The sequence below is a fragment of the Porites lutea genome, chromosome 7, assembly GCF_958299795.1.
Source record: "Porites lutea chromosome 7, jaPorLute2.1, whole genome shotgun sequence".
Taxonomy (NCBI): domain Eukaryota; kingdom Metazoa; phylum Cnidaria; class Anthozoa; order Scleractinia; family Poritidae; genus Porites; species Porites lutea.
The window spans coordinates 26,932,051-26,959,016 of NC_133207.1; the positions used below are offsets into that span (position 1 = coordinate 26,932,051).

Sequence of the window (26,966 nt, forward strand, 5' to 3'; positions counted from 1 at the left end):
CCCCCCTCCCGCACTCACCCACCCACCCACCTTCTTGGGCCTTGGTATAACTGCAGATGGAGAGAAAGGTCAGTGCTTTGTCCTGCAAATTATCAAGGGTAGGGAGGGTAAGTATGTACGTACCCCAATTGTGTTGCAGTAGGAGGACTTCTGAGCCAGGCCAGAGCTTTCTGATGTATCTTACTATCCTCTGAATGTTTGGTGAGCTCTAAGGCCACTAGCTGTGCCACGCTCGCTTTCAGGTCAATCGGAAGTGTCGTTTGGTGAAGATTAGGCTCACTTAATTGCCGGTTTTCCTGTTGAGGGAAACGGGAATCTGATTACCTCCGACGACCCTACTTGTTAATCTTGCTAAAGTATTTACTGACCGCATGTTGGTAACTCTTAGAAGCGTGACAGGACTAGCGCGACCGCGGCAGGACTACCTTTATTATAGTCGACCTTAGTCGGTAGAGAGCTTGATTGGAGGGCATAGATCAAGAGTTCAATCTCCGGATCCGGACCAATACTCAGGGTCATGAAATAACTGAGAAATAAAGCCAGGTAATTCCTTTCCCGACCCTGCATAATGAGCCATTAAAATCACTTCACCGCACCTTATTTGACTTTGCTCTAAAATTCCAGTCCTTGATGAATTCCACCGCTTCCACAATGTACTGACGGTTACAATCAAGCGCTCGAGTGCGTGACTAAAAGAAAATAAAAGATACAAAGGTGGTGTTAGCTGGTTGTGAAAGAAGTAACACATTACAAGGGGAAACTGAAATCACATAGTTCTTACCCCAAATGGAAGATCGTAAGGCGCCTTGTCTGATTCACTTCCGAAACTGATTCTACTGCCTGCGTCAACAGCTACAAACTAAAACAAAGGGGCAATTAACCTGCTTAGGCCATGAGGTCTCTTCACACCATGAAGAGCATTTCCCGGCTTTGCTAGTCACTGAAATATCAACTTACTCAAAGCATGTACCTCTGTAAGGACGACTCTTTCTAAGGAGGGCATAGTCATGCTAGTGTTGACGTTCTAAAATTAAACTGTGAGGATTGTGGTTTTAGAGAACGCTCGCTACATTCCCAGCTACTCAGCAAAAAGTACGAAAATAATCCTGAACAGAACAGCTTGTAGGCCATTCACAAAGATTTGATTGACTGTTGAGTTGACAAAGTAGATTGGCTACTGTACGGAGATAAAGAAGCTGACTTTTCGAGCTATAGCACTTCGTCAGAGGAAGAGATATCGCTCGAAACGTCAGCTCCTCTATCTCCTTACGGTGGCCAACTCAGTTGACAATCAAATCTTTGTCTTTCACTCCCCTACAGACGCAACACCACATGCTTTTCACAGTCCGCTAGGACTTTCGAAATCGACTGCTGAGTTGTAGGCTGTGAACAAACTTTCAATAGGGAGCTTAAGCAACGAGAACGGCGAAAAAGCAATAGGTTTAGATTAGCAAACAACAACTTTGCACGTGCATCACGCTTTTTTGTACATTTCTTTGTCGTCGTTGCACGCGCTCAGCGTGAAACCTCCACTGATTTTAACGTTTTGCGGAGGACGTTAACGCAAAACAATAATTTTCTTTTTCTTTCCCGGATCTTCGATACAGTCCTTACAAAATCAACCGTAGAAAAAAGTCGCCATTATTTGTCGAATTGAACGAGATGGAAAAAAAGCGACAAAGTTTGAAGTAGCGCGAGTTCTCTTTTTAAGTGACGTTTTTGTAGCCGTCGCGGTCGTTGTTGCTTAAGGTAACTGATAAGGTAACGAAAGAATGACTAGGCCCCAGCCCCACCCAAGACCATCTAGTACTGATGATGGACTAAGGAAGGTGATCAACAAACAGCCGTCTGTTTAGAGAGTGTGACTATAGGGCAGGAAACGGAGCCGCGAAACCAGTGACAGGGAGTGAAGTTTAGAGCCCTCGCAGCTCGCACACTCTTGCTCACGGCATCACACCTCGATCAGACACTGAATTTCGTAGCTTATTTGTGTAATTTATTTATCATTTTGTGCATTTTTTATGTATAAAGTTTACTGAGTTAGACATGCACCCTGCTTGAAATGAACATAAACAAAAACAATAATAATAATTGAATAAATCTTTAAAGAGAACACATTTCTAACCACTTACCTGTAAAACGGACTGAAGATTTGCGTCGGGAAGGGAAGAACGAAACTTGACCGCATGAACAAGCTCCAACACCACCGCTCGAGTAAGAAACAGTTTATTACGTTCCTACAAGATTGAAGCACACAAAAACATTTGGATTACTTCAGCAGGCTTGAATATGGGTCCTCTGAGACATTCTGGACGATGTTTAGGAAGGGCACAGTAGTCTGACCATATCTTTTGCGCAAAACATGGTATTACTGATGTTTCAAACTTAGGTGATGTCGCTTTCACACTTGGCTCAAAAACGCCCAACATCCGCGCTATTCAACTCGTTTGCAGCAAATAATTTGCACGTTTTGCTGCCCGTTTTACCCTTAAGAGACGGCGGGAATAAGACACAGATCACTTTTCCACAGGTCAGAGTACAGGGTCACCAGGATACAGATAAATGAACAGCATTAGAGGTGTCTCCTAGCCCTAATCTCTTAACAAAATCAGTGCTCTATTAGATCAAGAGGAATCTGTGTGGTTTGGTGATTTATCGATGGAGCAGTGACCTGTACTTTAGACCCGCCAATCACAAAGAGGCGACTTGTCAAACGGAATAGGAACGATACTGTTTTTTTTAGTTCAACATTGTTTGGCAACATTCAAAACAGATAAACTCAAAAAGCAATCAGATGTTTCAAATTCTAGATCTAATGCCATTAAATTTCCTTCTCTAATTCTCTGAGTTCAAACAAACATAAACTGAAACATCAGAATCTAACAAACCTTTGGAAAAGTCTCTGTACATTTCACGCACAGTTCTAACAATTCCTGCAGCTGAAAAGAGCACTTATTGATGGCATAGCTGATCACTTGGGCGAACGAAGGCAATAACATCTGAAATGAAAAGAAAACTATGAAATTATCTTTGAAGTACACCAGAAAATTCCCTACAATCAGTCAAAAGGTCTGATAATCATCAAAGTGGAATTCCCCAGGAAAAGAACACCGATGGAACCAAATTTGCTCTTCGTCTCGGCGTAAATTGACGTGAGTCTACCTAAGGGGGTAATTACAGTACATGAGACCGGGACGAGCTCGGACCGGTATGAGTTCGTATCGCTCTTCACACATTTCTTTTCATGCGTTTACATGGGGCCGGCCTAAAAACGAACTCAGAGCGGTCTGACTTCGTGTCGGTCGCTGACCCGACACGAGTTATTTTCGTACCGGTCTGAGACTGTACCGTTCTCATGTAAAACGGAAACGAATCTCAGACCGGGTCCATAAATAGCATGTTCCTTCGTATGGCTCCATCATTTTTACTTTTTCTTAGCAAAATAAGAACACTACTATGAATTATAACTGCAAATAAGACTTGGAAGTAGCTTCAATTGAATATATGCTTCGGTTAATGTGAGGGATTTGCACCATTTTGAGATGCTGTGCATTTAACATGCCACCAGATGAGCGTTAGATAAAGTTTACAATTTTCTGGGAGCAGTAAAATCTACGGTTCTCTACTCACTGTCTTAATTGGCGTAAATTGTGTACCTGTTAGGACAGTTAGTGAATAATATGTTGAATAATCGACTTAAGAAACTTATATAACTACAAGAATCCTCTGTTTTTGAGTTTGTACCGGTATTCATGTAATCAACGAAGCGTTTCGTCCCGGTCTCATGTAAACGACTGCAAAAATTAAAAATTCGTACAGGCCTGAGTTCGTCGCGGTCTCATGTAATTACCCCCTAATTTCTCGTTATCGCTTCTCTGCTTAACCAAGCAGAAAGTCAGGAGAATAAATGAATGATCACTAAAAACAAGATGTATGCCGTAACTTTGCCAAAACAGAAATGGAAGAAAACCTTGGCGGATTATTGTGTACATCAGATGAGCCTTGTGGTAACAACTGTAAGGTGATGTTACACCAGACAATTCGCAACGGCGATTTTTAGCGCAACTACGTTGCGTTAAAAATTGATGCCGTATTACATCAGTGAACGCGCAGACGATTTTCTGTACAATTTTGCGTTGAAAAATTTTGAACAGGTTTCAAAAGCGTGCCTAGGCCTTCTAAGAACCCTCTTCCCTTCCCTTTATTGCGTTAAAAATCGTCTAGTGTAACACGTCTGTTTCCAACGAATCTCGCGTGCACATTTGTTTTGCGCACAGTTAGTAGAGGAGATTGGTTAGGAAAGCCGGCAAACATCAAAGTTGAAAACAACGGTGTTGTAGTTTATATTGGAAGCTCCCTGACAGTGCAAAATCCTTTGCTTTTTGTTCACAAATAAGATTGAATAAATTAATGCCATGTTTCCATTGGTCAATAAGTTCAGAATCATAGGAAAGCTTATTGAACATTGTGCAAGGTCAAGTCCAAAAAAGCTAACAAAAACATATAACAAAGGAGTCTAACGGGCTTCATAACCATTCCACTTTAATAACTATGTTTTGTGCTAAAATTTAAGAAACCGTTGCGAATCATCCCGTGCAACATCATCTCTAGAGAGGCGTACAACTGTGAAAAAAAGACAGCATATTAAGGATGCTCGCTTGCCGAGGTTCCAATAACCTTATTTATTTTTTAATTCTCTCATTCATTTAAATATTTATTTATAACTACCACTGTTACCTTGAAAGAAGAATTAGCAGCATTGAGGATCGCAGACATGATTCGAATAGTAGGCGTCAAGTCGCACTGTGGAAGCAAATTGCATCATAAATCAATGTAAGATTTGAAAAATGCAGCCAAGAAAAGTCGACATCGCAAAATGGCAGCTACAGCTGGCCCTGAAATGAAATAACTCGGACAGAAAATTTGGGTAGACTCAAAATCGGTGTATCATTACTGGGGAGCTTAGCTTACAGAAGCGCTTGGTTGGAAATGGGCTGACAAAAATGACATTAAAATCAACAAACTTGGATTTGTTTTCTTCAGTTCTAAAGTGTTTATTCATTGATTGGAGACGTATATCTGTGGGAAGATCAAACAACAATGGCGGCGGGGCGGAGACGTGTATGGCATGATGGTGTTACGGTTCCGCCCAACCATCCGGATAGTGCCGCAAATTTATAGGCAAAAGAACAATTGAAAAATTGTCAGCCAATCACGGATAACTAACGTCATTGTTTAAGCCAATCAAGCACAGGCTTTACTTAATTCATTTGAATATGAAGTTCTAATAGAGTATTGTCAAAGGAAACAATGCTATTGTAGCAGCTTTTGTTTTAACAAACAATAACAGCACCAAAGTCAATAAAAGCGCATTCTTGATTTCAAAAACGGGTACCAAACAACACATCTAAAGAAGCCAAAAATGTAAACACGCTTAAACTTCATTTCTGATCCTTCAATAATAATTCTTTTAGGTGAAAAACCAAGTGAACGGTCTCCGCTCAGTCATAAGACCAAGTGTCTAAATTACCAGCAGTCGATCGACTTTTTCAAACCACTAGACGCTAGAGCCTGATGTTCCATGACTTCTTCGATCGCTACCATCGCTATAAATGACGTCTTCCTCACAAGTCGTTGCCGTAAAGATGGAAGCAATCGCTACGCGATGGATGAAAATAACCGAACCTTTCTCTCAGCGAAACTAGTGATCATATCCAAACCAGGATTCGGTATCCGGGCATCTTAAGATCTGCTTCCGTTTCAGTTTCAGTTTCTTTAGTACTTCATTTAGTATAACTAATCTTGGCACTGCCGGTAAATTAACGGTACATCAAAATAACATCAAAACAAACATTGTGAATGAAATTAAAATAAAAACAGTTAAGTTGACTGTTCCCTTATTCACTTGGCCTACTATCGATATGGGTTTATATGGGCTATGGGTTTTTAGAATATCATATACAGTAATCATTTCACGTGCAATTTAAAACTATTCGATTCCATATCGAGCTTATTGCGGCTAACTCAAGTTATTTAAAGGCTGAGACTACTCCCTTTCTGTTCAAACTTTAAAGGCGCACAATCGGCATCTCATATTCCCTCCAATCTATTACCCCAGGAGTTACGGATAGATTTCATTAATTCAGGGTGGCTAAAAACATGAATAAATTCATCCAGACATCCGCGGGATACATCACTCAAGTTTCAGCAGGGCGGACCGCAAGCATGGCGCGTCTGAATCATTTTCGCGCTTTGACACAACAGAGGAGGAAGCATTTAGTGTTAATTACGTATTAATAATAGTTTCTAATGATCAAAGAGTAGTTTGACTAGACACTAACAAAGTGATCAAGAATTTATACAAAAAAATTGATAGAAACAAAAGACAATGTTGGCACACTGGCACACAAGAATTGTCCATTTTAGAAACTGCAAGCTACATTAACCTGTTAAAATACGACCATTGCAGAAATTTCCGAAAAAAAGAAAGATATACTAACGGCTAGCGCACAGACAAAAAGCCCATTTTTTGAAGAATCGCGACCTTCATCGCCACGTAACCATTCAGTTTTCATATGGTTTCATAGTTGACTGCGGTCATCTATGAAACTGGTTCAACTTTGTGGAAACTTTCGCCAAAATCCGGATACCGATCGGACCTTCTAGACAATCGTACTATATGTACGTTATAAAACGTATTTTTTGAAAAGATGAAATTTAAGCAAAAGATAGACTTGCTTAACTAGCGATAGATTTTTCGTGACAAACTCACATTTTCTGGTAGAACGGACGGTAGCTTCCTGAAGAACGCTTCAAAATGAGACAGCTGACTCTCCCAAGCGCTTGTGGGCTCACGTGAAGCAAACCGAAGATACGTCTCCATGTTGCTAAGCAACACAAGCACACGGTCACTAAGAGTCCTGGATCCAAGGATATCCTGGAAAAGACATTTTTTCGATTTCAAACAGGAAAATAAAACATAACATGAAAAGTAAACACTGTGACGACAGGACTCGTAGTCGCCGAAAAGTTGTGATGTTGGTGACAATTTTTTCGAAGAAATAGCAGGTTTACATAAGATTTTCTTATTCACAAATAGTGATGTTTAACATAAAATTTACACAAAATAACGCCGAGAACGTATTATAGTTCGTCTTTAGAAAACTTCACCGTATAAGTCTACCGCTGAAAGAATAGGTAATCGAGACAAAGACACTTCTTCTCCACATTACTGACCAAACAAATGACATACTGAATCAAGCACCTACTGATAACTGAACAGACATTATGATCACCTACCTCCAATAAGTATGCTACTGGAGACATCTGATCAAAGGATGCAAAATCGTTCAAAGCTATAGCCACAGCTTTTAGAAGCGTGTCATCTTCAAAAAGGAGAAAAAATATATAACTCAATGATAAATATTATTAAGCCCCTCACTTCAAAAATCGACCCTTCATGTAGTCCCATACGACACTTAGGGACTGTTTACATGTAGGTGGGGGACCCCAGATAGGTTAGGTAACATGTGGCTGGTCACCCCAACTAACATATAAACATGATTATATTAAAATGAGAGATTATATGGACAGGCGGGTTACCCCACCTAAGTGGGTTACCTCACCTACCTGGGCTCCCCCACCTCCATGTAAACAGGCCCTTAGTTGTAAGAGGAGGGGCTGCGTGACGACAAGGAAAAGGCCGCAAAGGAACTAAAGAACTTGCGGCTGTTTTGAAAGAAAAAAATTGAGAGAAAGGAGATCATTACCTTTTAATCTGCTTCGGAACAGCTCGGAGAATATGCCGTTTGGTGCGAGCTTAATAAGAACACATCGAAGAAACTGTTTTGATACTTCTCTGGTTGAGCCAGGGATCAGAACATTGCTATAAACGAAAACAAAATTAACTTTGAATTTAAAACCAACTCTAGAAGATGTGTTTTACATGAAATTGAATGAAATTTAAGGCAGTTAACAACAAGGCGCGCCGTCTCGTTGTCGGTCAGCAGTCAGTGTAGTGGCGCAAGCGCGGACAGCCTTGGATGCATCAGATTGGGCTTTTTCCCCACCCCTCCCCCCAATTATCAGTGTGACAGGTGTCTGGTTCCATTGGCCTGGGGACTTATGGCTAGAAGGGGCGGCTTTAACACCCATAAAGGCGTAACTCTGTCTGTCTGTCTTTGCCAAAAGTGGAAGCCCCTGGACATTCCAGGCAAGCACCTCCACTTAGTGACGTAGTTGTTCAATCAAATACAACCAGAATTCAAGGAAGTCAGTCTGGAGGATTTGTAAGTGGAAATTGGGGCTCGTTTATCAAGTGGCCAAGGAAAAAACGATCGGGAACATGGGATGGGGTGGATTTGGAAAACTGTGAGTACCTCGGGCAAATTTCTAGGTCAGCCATAGACTACAGAGTCATGCGCTTCCGAGCTAAGAATTTTTTCCTTCGGCTCTTCAGGTGGATTGGAATACGCAACATCAGAAAAACTGAGTGCAGTCTTAATCTGTAGCCACTGCTTACCTCTTCTCCTGCCAGGAAAACAGCGGATGTACACATTTCCTACGATATTGAATAAAGCAATGTAGGGTTAGAATATTGATGCCCAAAGGGCTGAATATACATTATTGCTTGTTTCTACCCCCATCACAAATATAACTTAAGTGAATTACTAGTGATGTCCGCTTGCTTTGGACCTTCCTAAATATCATGTTTTTTTGTTTTTTTCAGGAAATTTATTTATTGTTTATTTTTAAAGTTTCACATTTATAAATACAGATTATTCCAGACGTTTTATCAGCCAATCACACTGTTTTCTTGCCTGCGGCTAACAGGTGAATGTAAGGTAAAATTCTCGAGGTTAATTTAGCATTACACCAGTCGGGGATGTCATCAAGATTACAAGTTGCCAGGTAAATACAATAAGTAGGAGGTAAATCAGACAGCTAAGGATTTCTTTTGGTTCTATTTTTCTTCTATTTTCCTATGAAAGTAGCCGGGGGAAACATTTATAGTAGCCGGGGAAAAACCCGCCCCGGCCTCCGCCTCTCAATGACAGCCTTGCAGTCATCAGTTACATTCTACAAGACGACTCCCAACATGCCCATGGAAGGGTTCAGGGCTTGTCTTAGTAAAGACAACTTGCCAGGACCCTTTCCAAGCAGGAAAATATAGCTGTTCTTGACAACCGAAAATGACTAAGGCCCGCCTTTATCCAGTCCTTTATTGCACACCCCAGTAACTAATATTCGAAAGGTTATTGCTCTCCCATTGCAATTTTTAAAAGTTTATAAGTCCTTTCAAAGCTCAAATTTTGTCATGTAAGTCATACATGTTTGGGGCGGAAATTCCTTGACTTCTAGCTTTGTTTGACGTGGTTCCGATACTGTTACTATCTTCTAAGGCATCTGAGAACGTTTTTAAAGAAGTGTAAATAAATTGGGAAGTTGCAGCTTTAAACTGCACAGTTTTGCAAGGAAATTACCCACAGACGTACCTGGCGACGCTTTCCAGCATTCGAAGTAGAAATGGCATGGCCATGGAAGGACTTTGATGGACAAATGTAGACAGAACCACGATACACAAATTAAGAGTCTCCTCATCAAACTGCTCTAGCGAGGTACCACACTCTGGGCACCAATCAAGGTCAAGGTCCTTATCAAAAGGCTCCTTTTCCGCGTTACTGTCAAGGGTCTTGTCAAAAGACCGTGTGGAGAGCCCCGGTGCCAGCCGAGGCTTGGAACCCCTTCTGAATTCATTGACGGAAAGTGAACCTTCTATGCTTCCCGATCTACTGATGTCTATTTCTCGTGTGTCGTGGCTGGTGGTCGAGTCTACTGAGACTAGATAACAAAGGAGAAAAAAATAATAGAAGGTAAACCACCAAGGAATACCAAGACCGTTTTTTTTTTAATTGAACTGATCACAAGCTCACCGTTATGTTTTAACACTGGGTTAGATCTCTTAAAGATGACTCGTTTATGGTGTAAAAAGGTAAAAAAAATGCACCTTAAGATTTAAAAAGTTTAAGGTGACTTTATTCATAATCATTCCCACAGAATTTTAAATGTTTAACTTTACATGTTTTAATGTAGATTACAAAGTTAAGGGGTTTTCATCAGCTTCGTCTCCAGGCGACCGTTATTATTCCAGCTGAGTTGAAAGACCGATTTATACCTTACAACTTTGTCGCACGCTATGGACTTACTATAGGCCTACGACACCCGTTGCATCCTGTGAATCAAACCTACTACTGACTTACGATTGTCGCAGATTTTATTACGCGCTACAATTCGGGTTCTGCCACGTCAGCTCTGTAGCTTTTTTTCTTTCTTTCGCTTGTAAAAGCTTAATATATTTGAACGTTGACGAAAAATGTTCTAAGTGTCTGAAAACTGATTAACTGGGGTCAATGTCGGCGCCATAATTGAATTGCCATGATCATAATTCTACTCGTGCGCGAAGCATTTTCAACGAAAAGAAGCTCATTACTATTAGAGCAATGTAAAGAAAGGTAGGTGAACTAACTCTTTTCTAAATCCTGACCAGGGCAAGTTTCCGCTAAATAGTCAAGGAATCAAATTGAATAAGAGAAACGCCTCAGACGTTTGCCCGCGGTGGAACTGGGCGCGCTTCACGTCGTTCCCATGGCGTCCCTCTCTTTATGGCCGCCTGGAAACGAAGCATTGTTTACTAACCAGTTAACAGCGGCGGTCTCTTTAAACGCAATGAAAAGCCGCCGAGAAAGGGACGTTCATTGCGAGTCCTTCGTATTCTCCATGACAAAGGACGAGCTGAAACAACATTTAAAACATTAGAACTTTCAGCACCGTAAAACCTTTAAAGGATGCGTCAAATAGTAGTTTAATGGACGTTATGTATCAGGTTTAATTAGTATTAGTGTGTCTGAAATTGTTTTAAAAATTATCTTAAATTAAGATGGTCATCTTCAATTATTACAAGTGAAAACTAATCTGTTAACTACGAACAAAACGGCCATATTCAAACTTTTAAATTTAAAAATCTGCCATTCTTTTATTGCGTTCACCGAAGAAATTTCATCAACTTAAAAGTCATTTAATCGCTCAAGATTTGTCAATGCAAGATTCTGGAGCCAAAAATTTCTTTTATACGGACATGACAATGACTTCAAGACCATTAATTTCACACTACAGCTTGGTCTCAAGTTCCCCGTACCTTTTCGTCCTTTGTTCTCGGTCCCAGGCTGTCCGTCGAAGCCGATCTTAGACTCCAAGCCCTTTTCTTCCTCACTGCTAGTACTAGGAAGCACTCTTCGAGCAAAGGCCGGGAGGTCCTGGATCGGGGTGCTGGAAGGCAGGAGTCTTTCTGATGAGTTGACGCCACTGGCATTAGTAAAAGGAGTCTCGGAGAGCAACCTCACATCTTGGTTTCCCTCCAACAGTTTTTCGTCTTTTTCTTTCTCATCTTCTATTCTCTCTTTCGCTTTGCTAATGCTACCAAACGAAGAAGGAGACGAAATTTGTCGCTCTGGCAATCGTCTGGTTTTGTCGTCTTCTTCACGTAATTTGTTACCGGTTGTTAAAGACAACTGTCTGTCTGTGGTAGAACGACGAAGAGTGGGACTGCCTGGCGTTTCTTAATAAGGGGGAAAAAATGATTGATTGATCAATCAGCCAACCAGATAATTAGTAGCCCAACGAAAGCGTTGTCAAAATAAATAAAAATGTCACTGTATTTAGCATGAAAGTACTAATTGAGATGGGTCCGCCATTTTACGTGGTCATCCGAGTCATGCGAAGGTTTAGCCGCATGCAGGGCAAAGGAGGTACCTTCATTTCTTAGTTATTTTAAGACCCTGAGTATTGGTCCGTCCCCGGGAATCGAACACAACGACCTTCCGCTTATCACTTAATCGCTCCACCAATTGAGCTAATCCTGCCGCGGTAAAAATAAAAATTACCGCTGATTGAGTTAAAAGTGGTTTAACTCAATCATTTTGAATTTTCGTCACTACATTGACAGAGAGAAGGTCCTGGGCTTTCCACAGTAAATTGAACTTCAAGAAAATGGAAAATTACCATCAGGCTATGAAAGTGCTTATAGATCTGCACATTCGAAGAAATGACAAATTAATTGAACGTTCAGTGAGCAAACACTCACGATTTGACTTAACACTGATTATCTTAGTCGCCCATCTCCAGTCCATCATTTTTTAGGAACTTGTCGTGTCACCTTCCCTCCCGTTTCCGAAGTTCCACTGCCAAGAAGGAAACTGGCCACTCATCCCTTGGCAAATAAGGACGGTAACACCCTTACAAGACAGGATGTTTTCACAACATACCCATTTCCAGTAATACGCTAGGTGCTGCATGAACTTAGACTCTGTCACTAGACTTAACAAAGACCTCATGGGGTCAGATGATCTCTTCGCGAAGTGTATACCCTAGAAAAATAAGCTTTGAAAAGTTGATCTGATACCTGGACCCACTGCAGTATCTCCTGTTCCAACAGCAAAAGATTCTCCAAAAATAGATGCTACGCTCGCCCTCTTTGGAAAGTTCTCTTTGGGCCCCTTGCAGACGTGATCCTGGGCCTCCAGCGTGTTCAGCACCACGAGTATTAGGTTCTTTGTGTTTCGTTTATGAGTATCAGCGTGGAAAGGATACTGGAAGGAAATAAATTTGGAACAATAATAAAAAAATCAAAGAACTATTTAAAAGCTTTGCCAATACTGAACTCGGCGAACACTGCTTAAATAAATGTAAACTATTTCAACAATAATGAATATTCAGCGTATGGTCTTAAAACTAAATAAAGTAGAGAAAAATATAATTAGAGTCTAAAGTGATTTTAAAAACGATAAAAGGACGCAGAAGAGGCAGCCGAGATGTAATGGGAAGGTTTAAGAGGTCTGCATCCCCGCCCCCCTCTACCAATCCACCAACTACTTCAGTGAATCAGGAGGTACTTTGAAAGTAAAATCGTTTCGCCTGGCTACCTTGTGAAAACAGGTTTAGCGATGGCAGCGATTTGATGGACACAGCTCTTCAACGACTTTTGCGAGAACGACTGCTGACATAAACTTCAAGGCCAGGTTGTTCAAAGCAGGATTAAGTTAACCCAGGGTTAGTGAGAAATTTGACTTCAAATTTTAAAGCTTAAACTGAAGCAAATTCAGTTTTACTCTTTTTGCCTACAATTTAATGACTGAATGCTCTAAAAAGAGGAAGAAAATTATTAGGGAAAATGCTTTTGAACAAAAGAAAGAGAAACCCGAGATAAAAATTTAACCCTGGGTTAACGCTAATCGCCCTTCGAACAATTGGGTCTAGTTCTATTACAAGGCGGGTACCTATATCATAGCGCTAGCATGGCGACGACCGTTCAGATTGATAGACCTTTTGCAACTTTCGGATCTACAACATTACCGGAAGGTTTTTTAAAGCGAAGATCAAACTTATCCTCATTACCTTGTAAAGTATAATAAGTAGAGCCATGAGCCAGGTCTGCCTCATAAATGGCGGTATACAGATCAAAGAGAACTCGGGCGTCTGCGTTCGTTTGTGTGGCTTAGGAGCCGCGCAGAACAGCAGTAGTTGAAGAGTGAGATTGAGTAGTTCATTCCCCCACTCCTGATTCTGATCCAGGACTTGTAAAATCCCGGCCATGTACGCATGGAAGACTGGGAACAACCTGTGAGTGAAGAAATGTTGGTAGAGAGCTTGAGAGACTCGTGTCTTCATTTCGTTAAATAAAATTGACTGGAAATCTTTTTTCTTCTTTCTTTAATTGTTTCGATATGTGCGCACAGCTTTTTGCACATGAAAAATAAAGCTAAATTGCTTAGCCTTCTTTGACCCTCTAAGGCCGTTTGTCACACATCACGCTTCGCCACGCCATCGTTAATATGGTCACGCGTTCTACCTGCATGTACGTTCATGACGCAAGCCATGAGAAAGTCTGCGTGGGACGTTTTGACTAGCTTTGATAAACTCTCAGCTTCTAAGTTCCCGAAAATGTAAAATGTACATTAAAAACCTCGCAACAATCGCAGCAATTAATCTTTGTACTTACGAACAACAAATCTAGCGTAAGTCCCTGAACAAAGTTGGTAAGCATGACAGCATGACATTCAAGATTTTCTACCTTAATCGACGAGGATTTCCAGTAAATTCTCCGACCTTGATGTCATACCCCATGAGAACACCAAGGTAATGACTCATTTGCACCACTTCATAACTCTCCGTCTTCACAAAACTCGAATTTTCCGCTCCCTTCTCCGCTCCTGGGTAGCTGAGGAAGTCCATGACCAGCGTCACCAGCTGGTGAGTGGCTTCTGCCTCTAGGCTGCCTCCCTCCTGCGGCACTCCACCCAGCAGCTGGCTAAAGGAAGAGTCGGTGGAGGCAACAGACTGCCGGCTATTTTCGTGCTCTTCCTCCTGGACAGTAGGTAGGTTAGACTGGATGCGGCCACCTAGGAACATACGGTCTGAGATGTCGATGGAGCTCGCCTGGTTCGTGAATCCCCCTGTACGCCGTAGGCGTCCACAGCTTGATGACTTTTTACCTGAAATGATCAGTCATTTCAAGTTTCGATTGGAATTAGAATTTAGCAGGTAGGTGAGGTTTCATACAAGTGTTCCTATCCTTTGCGTGTGGGGAGCAAGGTGAAGCGGTGGTACGAGTACCCGCCTCCCACCAATATGGCAAGTGATAGTGACAGCAAGCAATAATGACGTAAAACTTGTCGATGGTGATGTATAGGGATGTATGGTGATGTATAAACTCGAACTGCACATTTTGCAAGACTGTTAAATCGTCGTCTCGTTTTAAGTGAATCAACAAACTCGACTATGATTACTCGTGTCGGCAAATTTTATCACTTGTTTGCCCCCTGAAATACCACGTGGCATTGCTTTTATCCCAACAATCCTAAGGCGAGTGCAAAGATGGCAGGTATTGTCAATAAAGTCTGTTTGTTGTTGGTTCTCTGCCCCGTTTCAAGAGGTTTTTCTCCTGGCAGTCCGGTGCTCCCCTCTCCCTAAAAACCAATACTTCCAAATTCCATTTTGATCTGGAACGCGAGGACACGTTTCAAGGAGTTCTTAGAACTGCTAAGAGCTCCGTGGTAAAACAAATTGCAATAACAATAACAATCCCTAGTAGAACCTTTGTGCGTATTTTTTGTGTTCAGTTCCTTCCATTTTACAAAGCAAAGAAATAAAATGGGCACATGATAAGATTGCAGGCAAGAGTTAAAAAAGTAACTACCTAAAAACATGGTGTAGAAATATCTAGTTGGTTTTTCTTATATTGGAGCAAGAACATGGTTATATTTCTCAGATTCATCTCTTATTTAATCAGAAGAGATCCCCTTGTTTAGAGGACAGCGATTTAAGTATTCAAGATTACCTTCAGAATTAGCTGACACTTGTCGATTGTACGTGACTCTTTCTCCAGGGAAACGGAATGAATAACCGCAACGGAACGAAGAAGATGTCTTACGAGGCTGCTGGGCAAGGCTGGAACGAGCTGTCAGGGACCTGGTGCTAGGTTGCGATTGGAGCATTGGGGCTAAAGAACATAAAAGAAATCAGGTGACTACAAATAATAGGTCCTTTCCGAGTTCCCCCGGGCCTCTGTATCAAAACGAGGTTAAGTGCTCAGCCTTTGATATGAAAATGATTTTTCATTCTCATGCAAATAAAACTCATTTTCACATGAAAGGTTGCGCACTTGGCCTCATTTTGAAAGTGAGGCTTTTTAAAACTCGGAAGTGGCCTATTTGGAAGGTACGAGTGACAAAAACTACATTTCAATAGTTAATTTCTAAAATTGAATCATATCGAACAGAAAAGCTGCATGTCAGAGCTGGAATTCTATACCATTTGAGGACTGCTGTTAGTCTAAAAAAATCTCGAGCAAAAATGTGCTGAAAACAATAAATTGGGCGCTGGATGGGCTCATAAATGGTTTACTTTACATAACATTATTCCTGAAGTGATTTCAACGACGACAAAATGATTATTTTGTTATTTCTTAATTGATACAATAAAGCAAACTGCTAACTGTTAATAAGACACGTGGTTACAAACCAATTTTCCTCGCAGATTCAATTCCGGTATCCGTCTCATTGGCCGCTAAACTAGACGAAGTGCGTCCTTTGCTCGGACTTCCGAGTGACACGAAATCCGCGTTTTCAATTAGCAAATGCTTGAAGCGTCTGATGAAAAACTTGCCACAAAGGGGGGTATGGTGAGGCAGTATTCGGTGCAATATCCGGCAGGTGTGAATCAACAAGAGACGATCTTTAGGAACTGCATCGTACTGGTGCTCGATGCACTTGTAAAGGACCTTGAGAGAGGATGCTTTGATAGTGTCTAACATAGAGACGGCTCTGAAATAAGTATAGTTAACCAGATAGAAAATGAATTGTTACAGACACACCTGCATCAAGGTAATTCCCTTGTTTTGCAGTGCGCATCACTTGCCTTACTTGTTATGGCTAAATGAAAAATATATTTTAAGGAGGAAAAACCTAGATACTAGAAGTTGTATTATTTAGATGTTTAAGTAGGATTCATCTTCATTGCTACATGATAAGAATTTTTGACCTTTGTTGAAGTTTCGAACACTTTGTGCGAAACTAGGAAAATGTACCGGCACACAGCGCGAAAAGAAGCGCGTTGACCCCATCTTTTTATTGCAGTTTTTCAATGAATTCCTGTATATGGCCGTCAATGAATTGTGCCAAGTTTGAAAAAAAAAAAAAACAGTACACCCTTCTCAAGGGAATACCTTAAGTGACCCCGAACGTTTTTACGACTAGTGTTTAAAAGTTTTCATTTTTCACACCTAACACCTTAAATTGTTGTTTAGTTAACCCCATCGAGACCGTCCATAAACCGAAAATTTCACTTCAATCGCCGATCCACCAAAATATGAGCCATCTCATTTACATCGAAAAATAATAGTCCCTTGAGAAGACATGTGCTTACTGGCTATGAATAGTCTGTACTCTAGTAACCATAAAAAAGAAAAAAAGAAGGAAAAATAAAGTATTAAATTTTTCGAAGAAAATATGGGCGTTACCGGGTATAGAATCCGCTATCTCATCTCCTGAGGTTAAACGTTAAAGATGTGTGCTACGAGGAAAACTAATTCAAACGAGCAAATTGAAATTATTTAATAGTTGTTTCACTCAGTGTACCTTGCTTTTTTAAGCGAAAAAAAAACAACAACAAGGTTGGCAAAGTACTCGAAAAGAAAAGGCGCTATCGAGTATCGATCGAACGGGGATCTCGACTGTAACTTAATAACTTCTTACAAATTTATTTCTTTTAATCTAATTACCTTCGAAATGTACTTTCATGATATTAAATTGTTGGGCTTAAAAAAAAGAAAAAGAAGCAAATCTATTAAATTCGCCGGGAACAAAAAGGGCGATAGGAGTTATCGAACGAAGTATCTTCGGCTACATCTTAGGACAATAGAAATACCCTTACGGACGGGCGGACGGACGGACTTACACAAACGTTGACATAAGGCGTACTGACTATAAAGCCAGTAAGCACAAAAAGAGATAGGAGAGCTAAACAGTAATTTTTTTCAAAGCATCAGCTATATTATTCACTGGAATTTACCTAAGATGTACCGGCGTGCAAACATCTTCCACTGCTCCAACTAAATACGTAAAGCAGTGTGCCAGGGCGGACATAACAAGGCTATTGGACTTGATGTTTTCTTTTTCCAGACAGCGTGCAATGACCGTGACTTTTTCCACAGCGGATGAGCGTTCTCGCCAGTCATCATCTGAGAAAGCATTTTCTACTTCATCGCAGAGTTTCTCAGCGCCATAAGGGAGACAGATGCAGTGGAGTAATATCTGGACACAAAGCTGTGACATCTCCGAGTGCTCGGCTTGTACAAGGTCCCAGATGCTGAAAAGAAAAAAAGATGGACGGACCCATTTCTTCAGAGAGCCGAATTCGCCTCTTCAGAAACGATAAAGAGACTGGCCCGAGTTGACTTTCGCAAAGATTTCTGGGATCGTGCAATCGGGACGTGTCGGTCAGCTATTGGCCAATTTATTCCCAGTCCCCAGTAACAGTTCCAGAAATCTTTGCGAAAGTTTACTCTGCCTGGTTTCTAGAGTAGCCAATAGAGCTATAGTAATCAGAGTAGTCAGTTTGTCTGTTATGATATTTATTGCAAAGTGGTTGTTTTGCCAATCTAAACCCATTGCTTTTTTGCCGTTCTCGTTGACGTCGCCGTCGTCGTTGCTTAAGCTCCCTAATGACAAGCGGAAGTCAACGATCGCAAAATTTGGTTTTCTGATTCAACAATATCTTACTTAGGAATGAAGAAGATCTCTTGCAGATAAGCCAAGAAGTCTCCGTCAGCATCCATAGCGATTCGCAGGTAGTCACCTTGAAGGACCAGAACCTTTAAACAACTCAGGATACTCAGCTGTACATTATGATCCTCTTGACGAGGCAGCTCCTACAGATAAAACAAAAACAAAAGCATGTTAACTCTAAAATTCAATGTGTGAAATACTTAGAATTCAGAAATGACATCGTGTGAAAAAAAAACTGCAAGAGAGGTTTCATTTTAATGTCCACAACGTAGGATTTCATTCACAGACGCAAAAATTGTGGATACAGCATAAATAGCACCATGTATATATGCAGTGCTGCTAAAAAGGCTTCGTTTGAATGGTCGCACTATTTTATACAGCATAATAAGAATACAAGTCTGAGGTGTGACCAATCAAATAAATTCATGAACATTTGGAGCGAGCGGTGCTTTCTCGTAGTTTTTATTCATCATGCTGTACCAACGGGTTTTAACTTTTGAAATGTATTGCGTTGCCATGAAACTAAAACCTCTTCAGCAGGACTTCTCTATGGTACTACAGCTGGGTACTAGCCTGAGTACAGTATAGTCGCCCCTCCCCTCAAACAAAATGGCGGAGAGAGGGGAGCGGACGGCTGTACACAGGCTAGTACCCAACTGTAGTACCAAAGTGAAGTACTGCTGAAGAGGTTTTAGTTTCATGGCCACGTCATACATTTCAAAAGTTAAAACCCGTTGGTACAGCATGATAAATACAACCACGAGAAAGCACCGCTGCAAAGGTTCATGAATTTATTTGATTGGTCACACCTCAGACTTGTGTCTCCTCCTTAAGTGATTATGGAAGTGAATTTAGTGAAACTAGTTAACTACATGTGGGCTTCCTGTGGTTCATTCACACAGGTTCGTACCTTCAGAAACCCGAGCAACAGATGCAGTTGTGGGAAATTGTCACACACCACGCTCCAGCTAACGCTACTCGTCCCACTCCTCCACGAGCCGATACCTCCCGTCATTGTGTGCATGGCAGCAAATGACATGATATTTTCGTTTAGCTCAGACGGGGCATCCCCCTCACTGGGACCATTCTCGGGTTCAGGGTCATTGTCACCATGGCAACTGTCAGTAACATCTGAAAAGTCTTCTTGCTGATTTTCTCTAAACACTTCTTCATCGATCGTTTCGACTTGGCTTTTGTTTGAGGCTAAAAAACGGAACAACAACCCGGGTTCGAGATTAAACAAGAATGTTAATCAACTTGCAAACAGGAGACGTAGCATTGAACTTGATATTTTTCTATCTGTCGGTTCTAGGAGAATCCAAAACACACAAACAACAGTTTACTACTGATTGCTGTGTCGTGTTGAGACCAGCCTCAGAGCTTGAAATAATTACCAGGCTAGCGCCAGTCATGTTGTCCGATAAAACCTATTTTCCCTCGGAAACAGTTTGTTTATTGTTTTTTCCTCCACCTACCTATTTTTTATTCACGAAAGCTAATAATGTCCAACCTTTGTTAAAATTTGAATTGAATTTTCCAATTGAGGCTTTAACGACAGGACAAAATGTCCGGTCACCCAAGGATTCAATCGGACAGAGGTTTTTTTCGACCGGAACTTGTCCTTTGACCGGCCGTTAAGCCCTGAAGTCTGACCTTTGTGCGAAAATTGTTAAAAGTCTACGTGTAATGATATAAATGCGCACATTTGAAGACTAAATTACGCAAGTTTTTGCACCGTGTTGGTGCGTCAGAAAAGCACCTTGGAGAGACTTACACAGACTCCTACTGGAAACAGCTTTACCGCTGGAACTGGTTCTGACAAGACCTCCTCCAGATACCACAGAACCACGCGCATCAGCAGCAGCTAACGTAACACCATCCGGGAATACATGATCCAGTAACATGTGCGCCAATTTAAACCAAATACTTGTCATGTTACACATCTCACATATCGTAGAGTGGTCGCCATGTTTACCGGCCCAAGAGATATCCAACATGCACTTCAGAAGCTTCTTGATGTCCTCTTTTTCGGAGCTGGTTGGGACGTGTCTTTCGCGAATAAACTGAATTTTTATCTGTCATTAAGAACATGATGAATCAATAAAAACGTAAGCAAATGATGATTCTTACGTACACTTTTTCTAGGACGAATTAAATTTGAAAACTGGATTTTGAAGAGGAAGGAAAACGTGCGATTTCTGATACAAAATGTGAAAGCTTTGACATGGACATTAAACAAACCCTCACATTAAAACTTTAACAGCCGCAATGCTGAGGAAAGGGCCCAAAATTCATTATGAAAATATTGAAAACAAACAGCACCACACAAACGTAAGCCAAAATTTCGTTCACAGGCTCAAACGTTTAAGCTTTGTGCATTCCCATACTTGGATCTAAAACACGTAAATCAACAGGAAAACACACCGATCGAAAGCGGCGCAGAGACTACCAAAAGAGATTGTCTTCCGTAATAGCAAGACGGACGTAAATAACGGGGATAGTTTATAGAGGCTGGGGTGAGTAAATCATTCGATACACAGTCGATTCTCCAAGTGAGAAAACATCCTATTAGGGAACACCGTTGCAAAACACCTGAATTTTGCCAGTCAACGCTCTATAGTTGGAACCGCTGGTAACGACCGCGACCACTTTTGGGGGTGGCAGTTTTTTTTTTGTTTGTTTTTAACCACCTATAAGCATCACTTGAGTTTACTTTAACTCGATTGACAAAATTAATTTTCTGCGATTAAAGTTGGAGCAATTACCTGTTTTACAAGTAAATCAAGTTCCATGATAAAGCACGACAGATTGGAACTCAGCTCCCCAAGGTCTGCAGACATTGCACCGCTGACCGGCGTTGGGATCACTGAGCCTTCTGCAGTTGTGGACAGCGGTGACGGCACAGAAGACATGGGAAAAGGGAACATGGTGGCGACGCCTTCAGAGAATTCAGACGAGTTCTGCACAACTTTGATAAACATGCTGAGAAGAACATCCAGCCGGATAATGATATCAAGCTGAGATAAAATCTGCGAAAAACAAAAGGTTGAAAAAAGACAGCTATAAATTTTATTTTCCTCGTTCTATTAATCCTAGACGTTGAAATGATAAAAATATATTAATTTCATATATTGGAGCCGCGGAATGAAGAAATAATGCAAAGAAGATCATCCCAGGTAAAGACGCAATTTAAGCAGTGGTAAAGAGAAAGTTGATTTAAAAAGTTGGATGTCTAGACTCTAACTTGTTGTACATTAAAATCGCCTTAACATGGAATACTTTCTTTCAGGGAAGCGAAAGAGAAAAGAAATGTCCCTTTTTTTGAGATTAAGAGCTTTGTTTTGTCCCGGGTCACATTAATATAAACAGATTACTTACCTGAAGCCAAGTGAGAGCCTCAACTTGGTGACGAGGCACAGAAGACTCTAGTGATCTTCGTATGAAGCTTAAAGTTGTGTCGGAGGGCATCTTGAGCGGAGAAAGTAGAGGATCGAAAAGGTTCCTGTATAAAATTAATCGAAAAAGGTTTAAAGAGAAAAGATGTCTATAAATGTCATAAAGTTTCATCACCTTACTATATGAGGCAAATACAGTTGTATCTAAAGGAGCTGTGTCACGAAATTTATCAAAATTCAGACAATGAATTGAGTATGAGTAGAACATAAAAATAACCGCTCAAAACAGTAAATTGTAAATATCTTATTAACCACTCCCCTCAGGGCTTTTCAGGGATAATTTACAACACTGGTTGGGAGACTTTGCCAGACTGTTTAAGGTGCAGTTTACAAGTAATGAAGGAATGAGTAATGATGCCCCCAAACATGAGTGTCAAAGTGAGATAGACCACGACACCGGGAATTACGTGCCCTACTCTTTACGAAGAGTGTGTCGGTTCTTTAACATCCCACAGATTTAATACATGTGCAAGGGCTTGTAAGACGGAGCCACCGGTTTATCGTCCTTATCCGAGAAGACTACGGAAAGTCTAACCGTTTGCAGATGATATTACAAAGGCAGCACTCTCTCCTCAGTTATTTAAAGACCCTGAGTGTTGGTCCGGCCGGGGTTTGAACCCGCGACCTCTCACTCAGCAGACCGGCGCTCTCCCAACTGAGCTAACCGAGCGGCGGTGTGCGGGAGGTGTGCGGGAGGTGTCCGGGCGGTGTGCGGGCGGTGTGCGGCGGTGTGCGGGCGGCGGCGTGGTAAAAGAAAGTATAAGTAACACAGCAAATGCAAAATGAGGCACAGATGAACAATCTTGAGGAAGATTGAAAGGGACTGGGACTGGGACTGTGAACAGCCTATGGTCCAAAATTCAACAAACTTACGTTAACAAGACTTTAAACCTTCCCAAGTCATCCGGAGGAACGTCTGCTTTGATCGCTTCCATCCACTGAGGCATAATTGTATCCCAGACCTGCAGAACGTAAAATAACAACAAAATTGAGGACCGTGATTTGACTTTCATCTTAAAAACCAAAACCAGGATCCTATATGAGCTCGCGCCAAAACTAATTCGAATTTGCTTCAAATAGTATTGTTCTGTGATTGGCTACAGCTCATGTACAACTTTCTAGCTGCACCAATCGGATTTCAAATCAAAACCACGTTGTCTCCTTGCGCTTTCCTCCTCGAAAACCGATTGGCTCATTGGACTGTCTGTGGTTACGACACATCTTCGTCATAGCCAATAACATCACGGCCTAACTGACAGACCACCAATATCATCGCCACTTAATTGAGCAGTCAGGTCAATAGCCGGACTTAAATACCATCAACTCACGCGATACAACTTACTTTTACGCAGTGTCCAAAAGAATGCAGTTTACCGAAGTTCCTCTCCTTACCTCAGGTGTGACAAGATTATGGGGAACCAAACAACATAGGCGGTGAAGTCCTTCCATGTGCTGACGGGCCTTGCTCGACATGGTATCCCAGCATCCTCCAACCTTCACATATGCCGGAGGATCAGGTGTTAGGCATGCGCAGAGCAACTCTGACTTGCTGTCTCGAACTTGTAACAACCAGCGGCAAACATACTGACTTGTGAGCCGTTTGAGCAACTCTCCCACATAGTCTCGTCTCAGTGTTGAGGTTGTCTCGATCCATGACAGCACCATAGACACTAATCGACCCAACCGCTCCGCCGATTCACATCTCGCAGGCTCACTGCAAACACCAACCAGAAGCCAGACTCCAAATCTGCTAAGCATGCGACGGTTGTTAATGTCGTTGTCCACGTCATCTTCATACTCGTCGTCTTCAAGTTTTCCTTGAACTAGCCTGGTAAATGAAAGACGAACAGAAGCTGATGAGACTAGGCTGATTATAAAAGGATAACAATTATTTGATTAACGAGCTCATTGCTGTCGTGGGGATACAATGAGAATAAGCTGGTTTCGAAATTTCGAAGAACATTGGTAACCGCTTTTAGATCAAGTCGATTCCCTGCGTAGTAAGAAACGCAATACATAAAACAGAGCCGCAAAGGAGCCACTCCTCAGATCTTCGGAGGGATTCGTCATGGGCACGGTTTTTAAAAAGGTCATCTTGGGGTCCGTTACGCAGACCTTGTATGTCACCCGTTCCTTCCACAAGAACGTGTAACGCTGTTATTCAGAAAATATGTGTTTAACACATAATCTACTTCCCTTCGTCGTTGTTAACCGCGTGCTGAAGTTTTCTGGGTTGTTACTTTCAACCTCTCATTAAAAACTTGCTTCTCAACTTTATAAAAACGGTACACAGTACTTGCATACAGCTGATTCGGGTTGTCATTAGAAAGACTTAAAGCGTATGCGACTATGAAGAAAGTGCAATGGTCTTTTCGCTCTTGCTTGACTGAGTACTTCAGCGCCATTGAAAATGACACCAAGAAGGTGGGAAGTTCTTGAAAGATCTTCGTTGTAGGGTTAAGGCATCGTAAGTGTAAGAATCTATTTATATTGGAACCTTCTTGGTCACTGCCAACAACAGTCCTATTCAGGACCACGAGCACCCGGCCTACTTATGAAATGACCCCTGGGTTCAAACATTTCACAGTTCTTCGAACAAAATGCATATATTTTCATGTATCTCAAAGCGTAACTCACCCCATAGCATCATTCCGCGCCTTTTGATTTGGCTGTGCTTCTCCTAACAGACGAATCACCGCCTCTGTAGGGTAGGCTTGGTCAGGCCCATCCAAAGTCCAGGGGTCTGGGAACAAATTCTGTGTCACATGGTTATATCCACCTTCACCGGTGTGATAGCGTATATGACATTCCTGACACATGGTCAAAGCTCTCAGCCTGAAAAATATTACCAGAAAAACTTATATCGGTTGAGATAAGCAACCGATAGGTCATTTGCAACACAAATTTTAAAAAAAGTAAAAATGGTGTTGGTACCCTTAACTCACGTGGTTTACCCTATAGTTCCAGGAAGCCCCTCGAGTATAAGTCCCCGGCTTCTACATAGGCTTCCTTGACATTACCAGTTTCAACGTTTAATTTTGTAAAAACTTTAGTTAGAATAGAGAGGTGGATAGTGGTGTACATACCGAGACGCGAAGCGTCGAGGTATACATCTAGCGCTGTTCAAAGACTCTGAGGGGGATAGTTGTTTTGGTATTTACCAAATCAGTTGGATAAATTGAAAAAAGTAACTTTTTGTAAATTAAAAACGTCACTTGGTAGGAATTTTGTTCACAATTTAAAAACATTTCGGGGATTTTGTCAAGTGCATGTTTACGATTTTGTTGCAAATATAATTCAGCATGAAAATCATTTTCTACCTAACAGTAAACACTGACAAGCCAAAGTTTTTTGTCGCTTTCTTTTAGCAAGTTCACTTCCCACCCCCTTCTCCCCCACACATTGCATGATGGGTAGGGGGACAACAGTGCGTGTTCTCTCCACTTGATATATTTAAAGTCAGCACAAATTTTTCAACTCTTAGTTCACGGGTCAAAGTTGGTGGACCAGTACGAAAACTGGGGGAGGGGGGAGGCGAGGGCGTGAGAGCAAACTGGTAAGGGGGGGGGGAATTCCCACATTAGCACCTGTTATCTTTGACGCATTCATAAGAAAAGCACATCACACTGCAGGGTTTCCCTTGACCTTTACATTCCTTCGTCTCACATGTTGTGCGCATCTTTCCCATTGGCTGGATGATTTTCATGATCAGTGATTTGTCAGGAATATCTTGAGCAGCTACCGCAGCGCATTTCTCACAAATAAACACAGGTGGTGATGAGGAACACTGTCCTGCGGCATATGAGGCATCTAAGCAGATACTTGTGGGCGTGTTTTTGTGAGGAACTGCGCACTCAACGTTTTGGCAATTAGCGGGGTGCCATGGCTCGTACACAAACTGCCAATCATCAGCTCCACCTTAAAGTGCAAACAGAAAGGTCTAACTACAGAGCTACAGAGGAATGCTAGCTTCAATCATCTAATCTACTGCCGCTTGTAGGCATAGTCTACGAAGTCACGCTTGAGCGAGTATGAAGTTCAACTGGGATAAAAACGTTCTCCATGCATCCTCATATAAATATTTTTTTTATAGGAAGGTCATTTCTCAGTGCTGGTTTGAACTGAGACTTCGATTTCAGAAGACCTCCATACTAGTAGGTCGGATAAATATATCTTACTGGATCGTTTAGTGTGTAGTATCGTGGGACATTTTTACGAGTCACCCCATTTTTTGGCGAGCCCATAGGGCAGTTAAAATACAGAAGACCAGTAAAAATATCCCACTATACTACACACTAAACCGTCCAATAAGAGATTGGTAAATTGATTCTAAAAATTGCAAAACCACTGAACTGACATAGCCAGTGATAGTGGCATGAATAAAATGTTCGTCACTCTCTATGGCCATTTCCAAGCACTGAATTTTATTAGCAATGAATATACTGAATGATGCTGATGACCAAAATAAACACATTGTGAATTGTTGATTATTTTAGCCTACTACAGGGAAAGGAAAATTACTGGTTCAAAAACTCGTGGGTAAAATTAGAGAATATGAGTGTGAAAAGAAATTGGGTTTGGTATAAATTATTAGGGGGTTTCTAAAACCTATGTTTCAAGATTTTTTCTTGTCCCATATTTCACTTCAATAGAGTTTAAGCCTAACATCAGGCAGATCCATCACCGTTCTTTTTAAAACACAATTACTGTAATATCAGCTAGAACCTTAAGACAAATGGAAATTTAAAAAAGAGATAATTAAGACCTTTAGATTCGAGAATGACTACGAGAATGCGTATTCTCAATAAAATATATACATGTACCCCGGAAAGTTTTAAAAAAGTATAATAAAGCTTAGTCAGCACGGTTATTTTTATTGAAGGATGTTTAGGTGGTTTTCACGTTACGTCATCACTGCCATGCTGGTGGACGGTAAACAAAAGATCGCTCATTAGCTCCCTTTGTTTGTCCACCAGCATTTGTTCATTTCACCATTGTTATTTGTGTCTCCTGAGATTGCATGAAAACTTCTGACATTTGGTATTAAACTTGTTTCTATATCTACAACATCCTCAGTAGAATGACAGTGGTTACCACGTTTTCCTGCCAAAATGACACCGATTCACGTGTGCGCATTACTTTGTATTGAAAAAAATTTTGTCCTTGTAGTCGT

At 41.3% G+C, this 26,966-nt stretch overlaps 1 protein-coding gene across 1 annotated transcript in view; it reads right to left on the reverse strand.

Annotated features, from left to right (window-relative positions):
- The window catches only part of LOC140943915 (protein unc-79 homolog), a 42,389-nt gene that overhangs the window by 10,306 nt on the left and 5,117 nt on the right, over positions 1–26,966 (reverse strand). Inside the window, exons 6-33 of the mRNA XM_073393024.1 lie at positions 25,381–25,711; positions 24,431–24,628; positions 23,186–23,621; positions 22,667–22,755; positions 21,717–21,840; positions 21,104–21,367; positions 20,113–20,413; positions 19,249–19,541; positions 18,333–18,481; positions 17,623–17,919; positions 16,075–16,376; positions 15,392–15,553; positions 14,126–14,546; positions 13,450–13,672; positions 12,458–12,644; positions 11,195–11,614; positions 10,696–10,791; positions 9,495–9,840; positions 8,522–8,560; positions 7,770–7,885; positions 7,300–7,385; positions 6,773–6,937; positions 4,738–4,803; positions 2,889–2,999; positions 2,133–2,237; positions 782–859; positions 597–689; positions 124–296 (exon numbers count right to left, since the gene is read on the reverse strand). Coding sequence (XP_073249125.1) covers positions 124–296; positions 597–689; positions 782–859; positions 2,133–2,237; positions 2,889–2,999; positions 4,738–4,803; positions 6,773–6,937; positions 7,300–7,385; positions 7,770–7,885; positions 8,522–8,560; positions 9,495–9,840; positions 10,696–10,791; positions 11,195–11,614; positions 12,458–12,644; positions 13,450–13,672; positions 14,126–14,546; positions 15,392–15,553; positions 16,075–16,376; positions 17,623–17,919; positions 18,333–18,481; positions 19,249–19,541; positions 20,113–20,413; positions 21,104–21,367; positions 21,717–21,840; positions 22,667–22,755; positions 23,186–23,621; positions 24,431–24,628; positions 25,381–25,711 — 5,671 coding nt within the window. The remainder of the gene's footprint in view (positions 1–123; positions 297–596; positions 690–781; positions 860–2,132; positions 2,238–2,888; positions 3,000–4,737; positions 4,804–6,772; positions 6,938–7,299; positions 7,386–7,769; positions 7,886–8,521; positions 8,561–9,494; positions 9,841–10,695; positions 10,792–11,194; positions 11,615–12,457; positions 12,645–13,449; positions 13,673–14,125; positions 14,547–15,391; positions 15,554–16,074; positions 16,377–17,622; positions 17,920–18,332; positions 18,482–19,248; positions 19,542–20,112; positions 20,414–21,103; positions 21,368–21,716; positions 21,841–22,666; positions 22,756–23,185; positions 23,622–24,430; positions 24,629–25,380; positions 25,712–26,966) is intronic.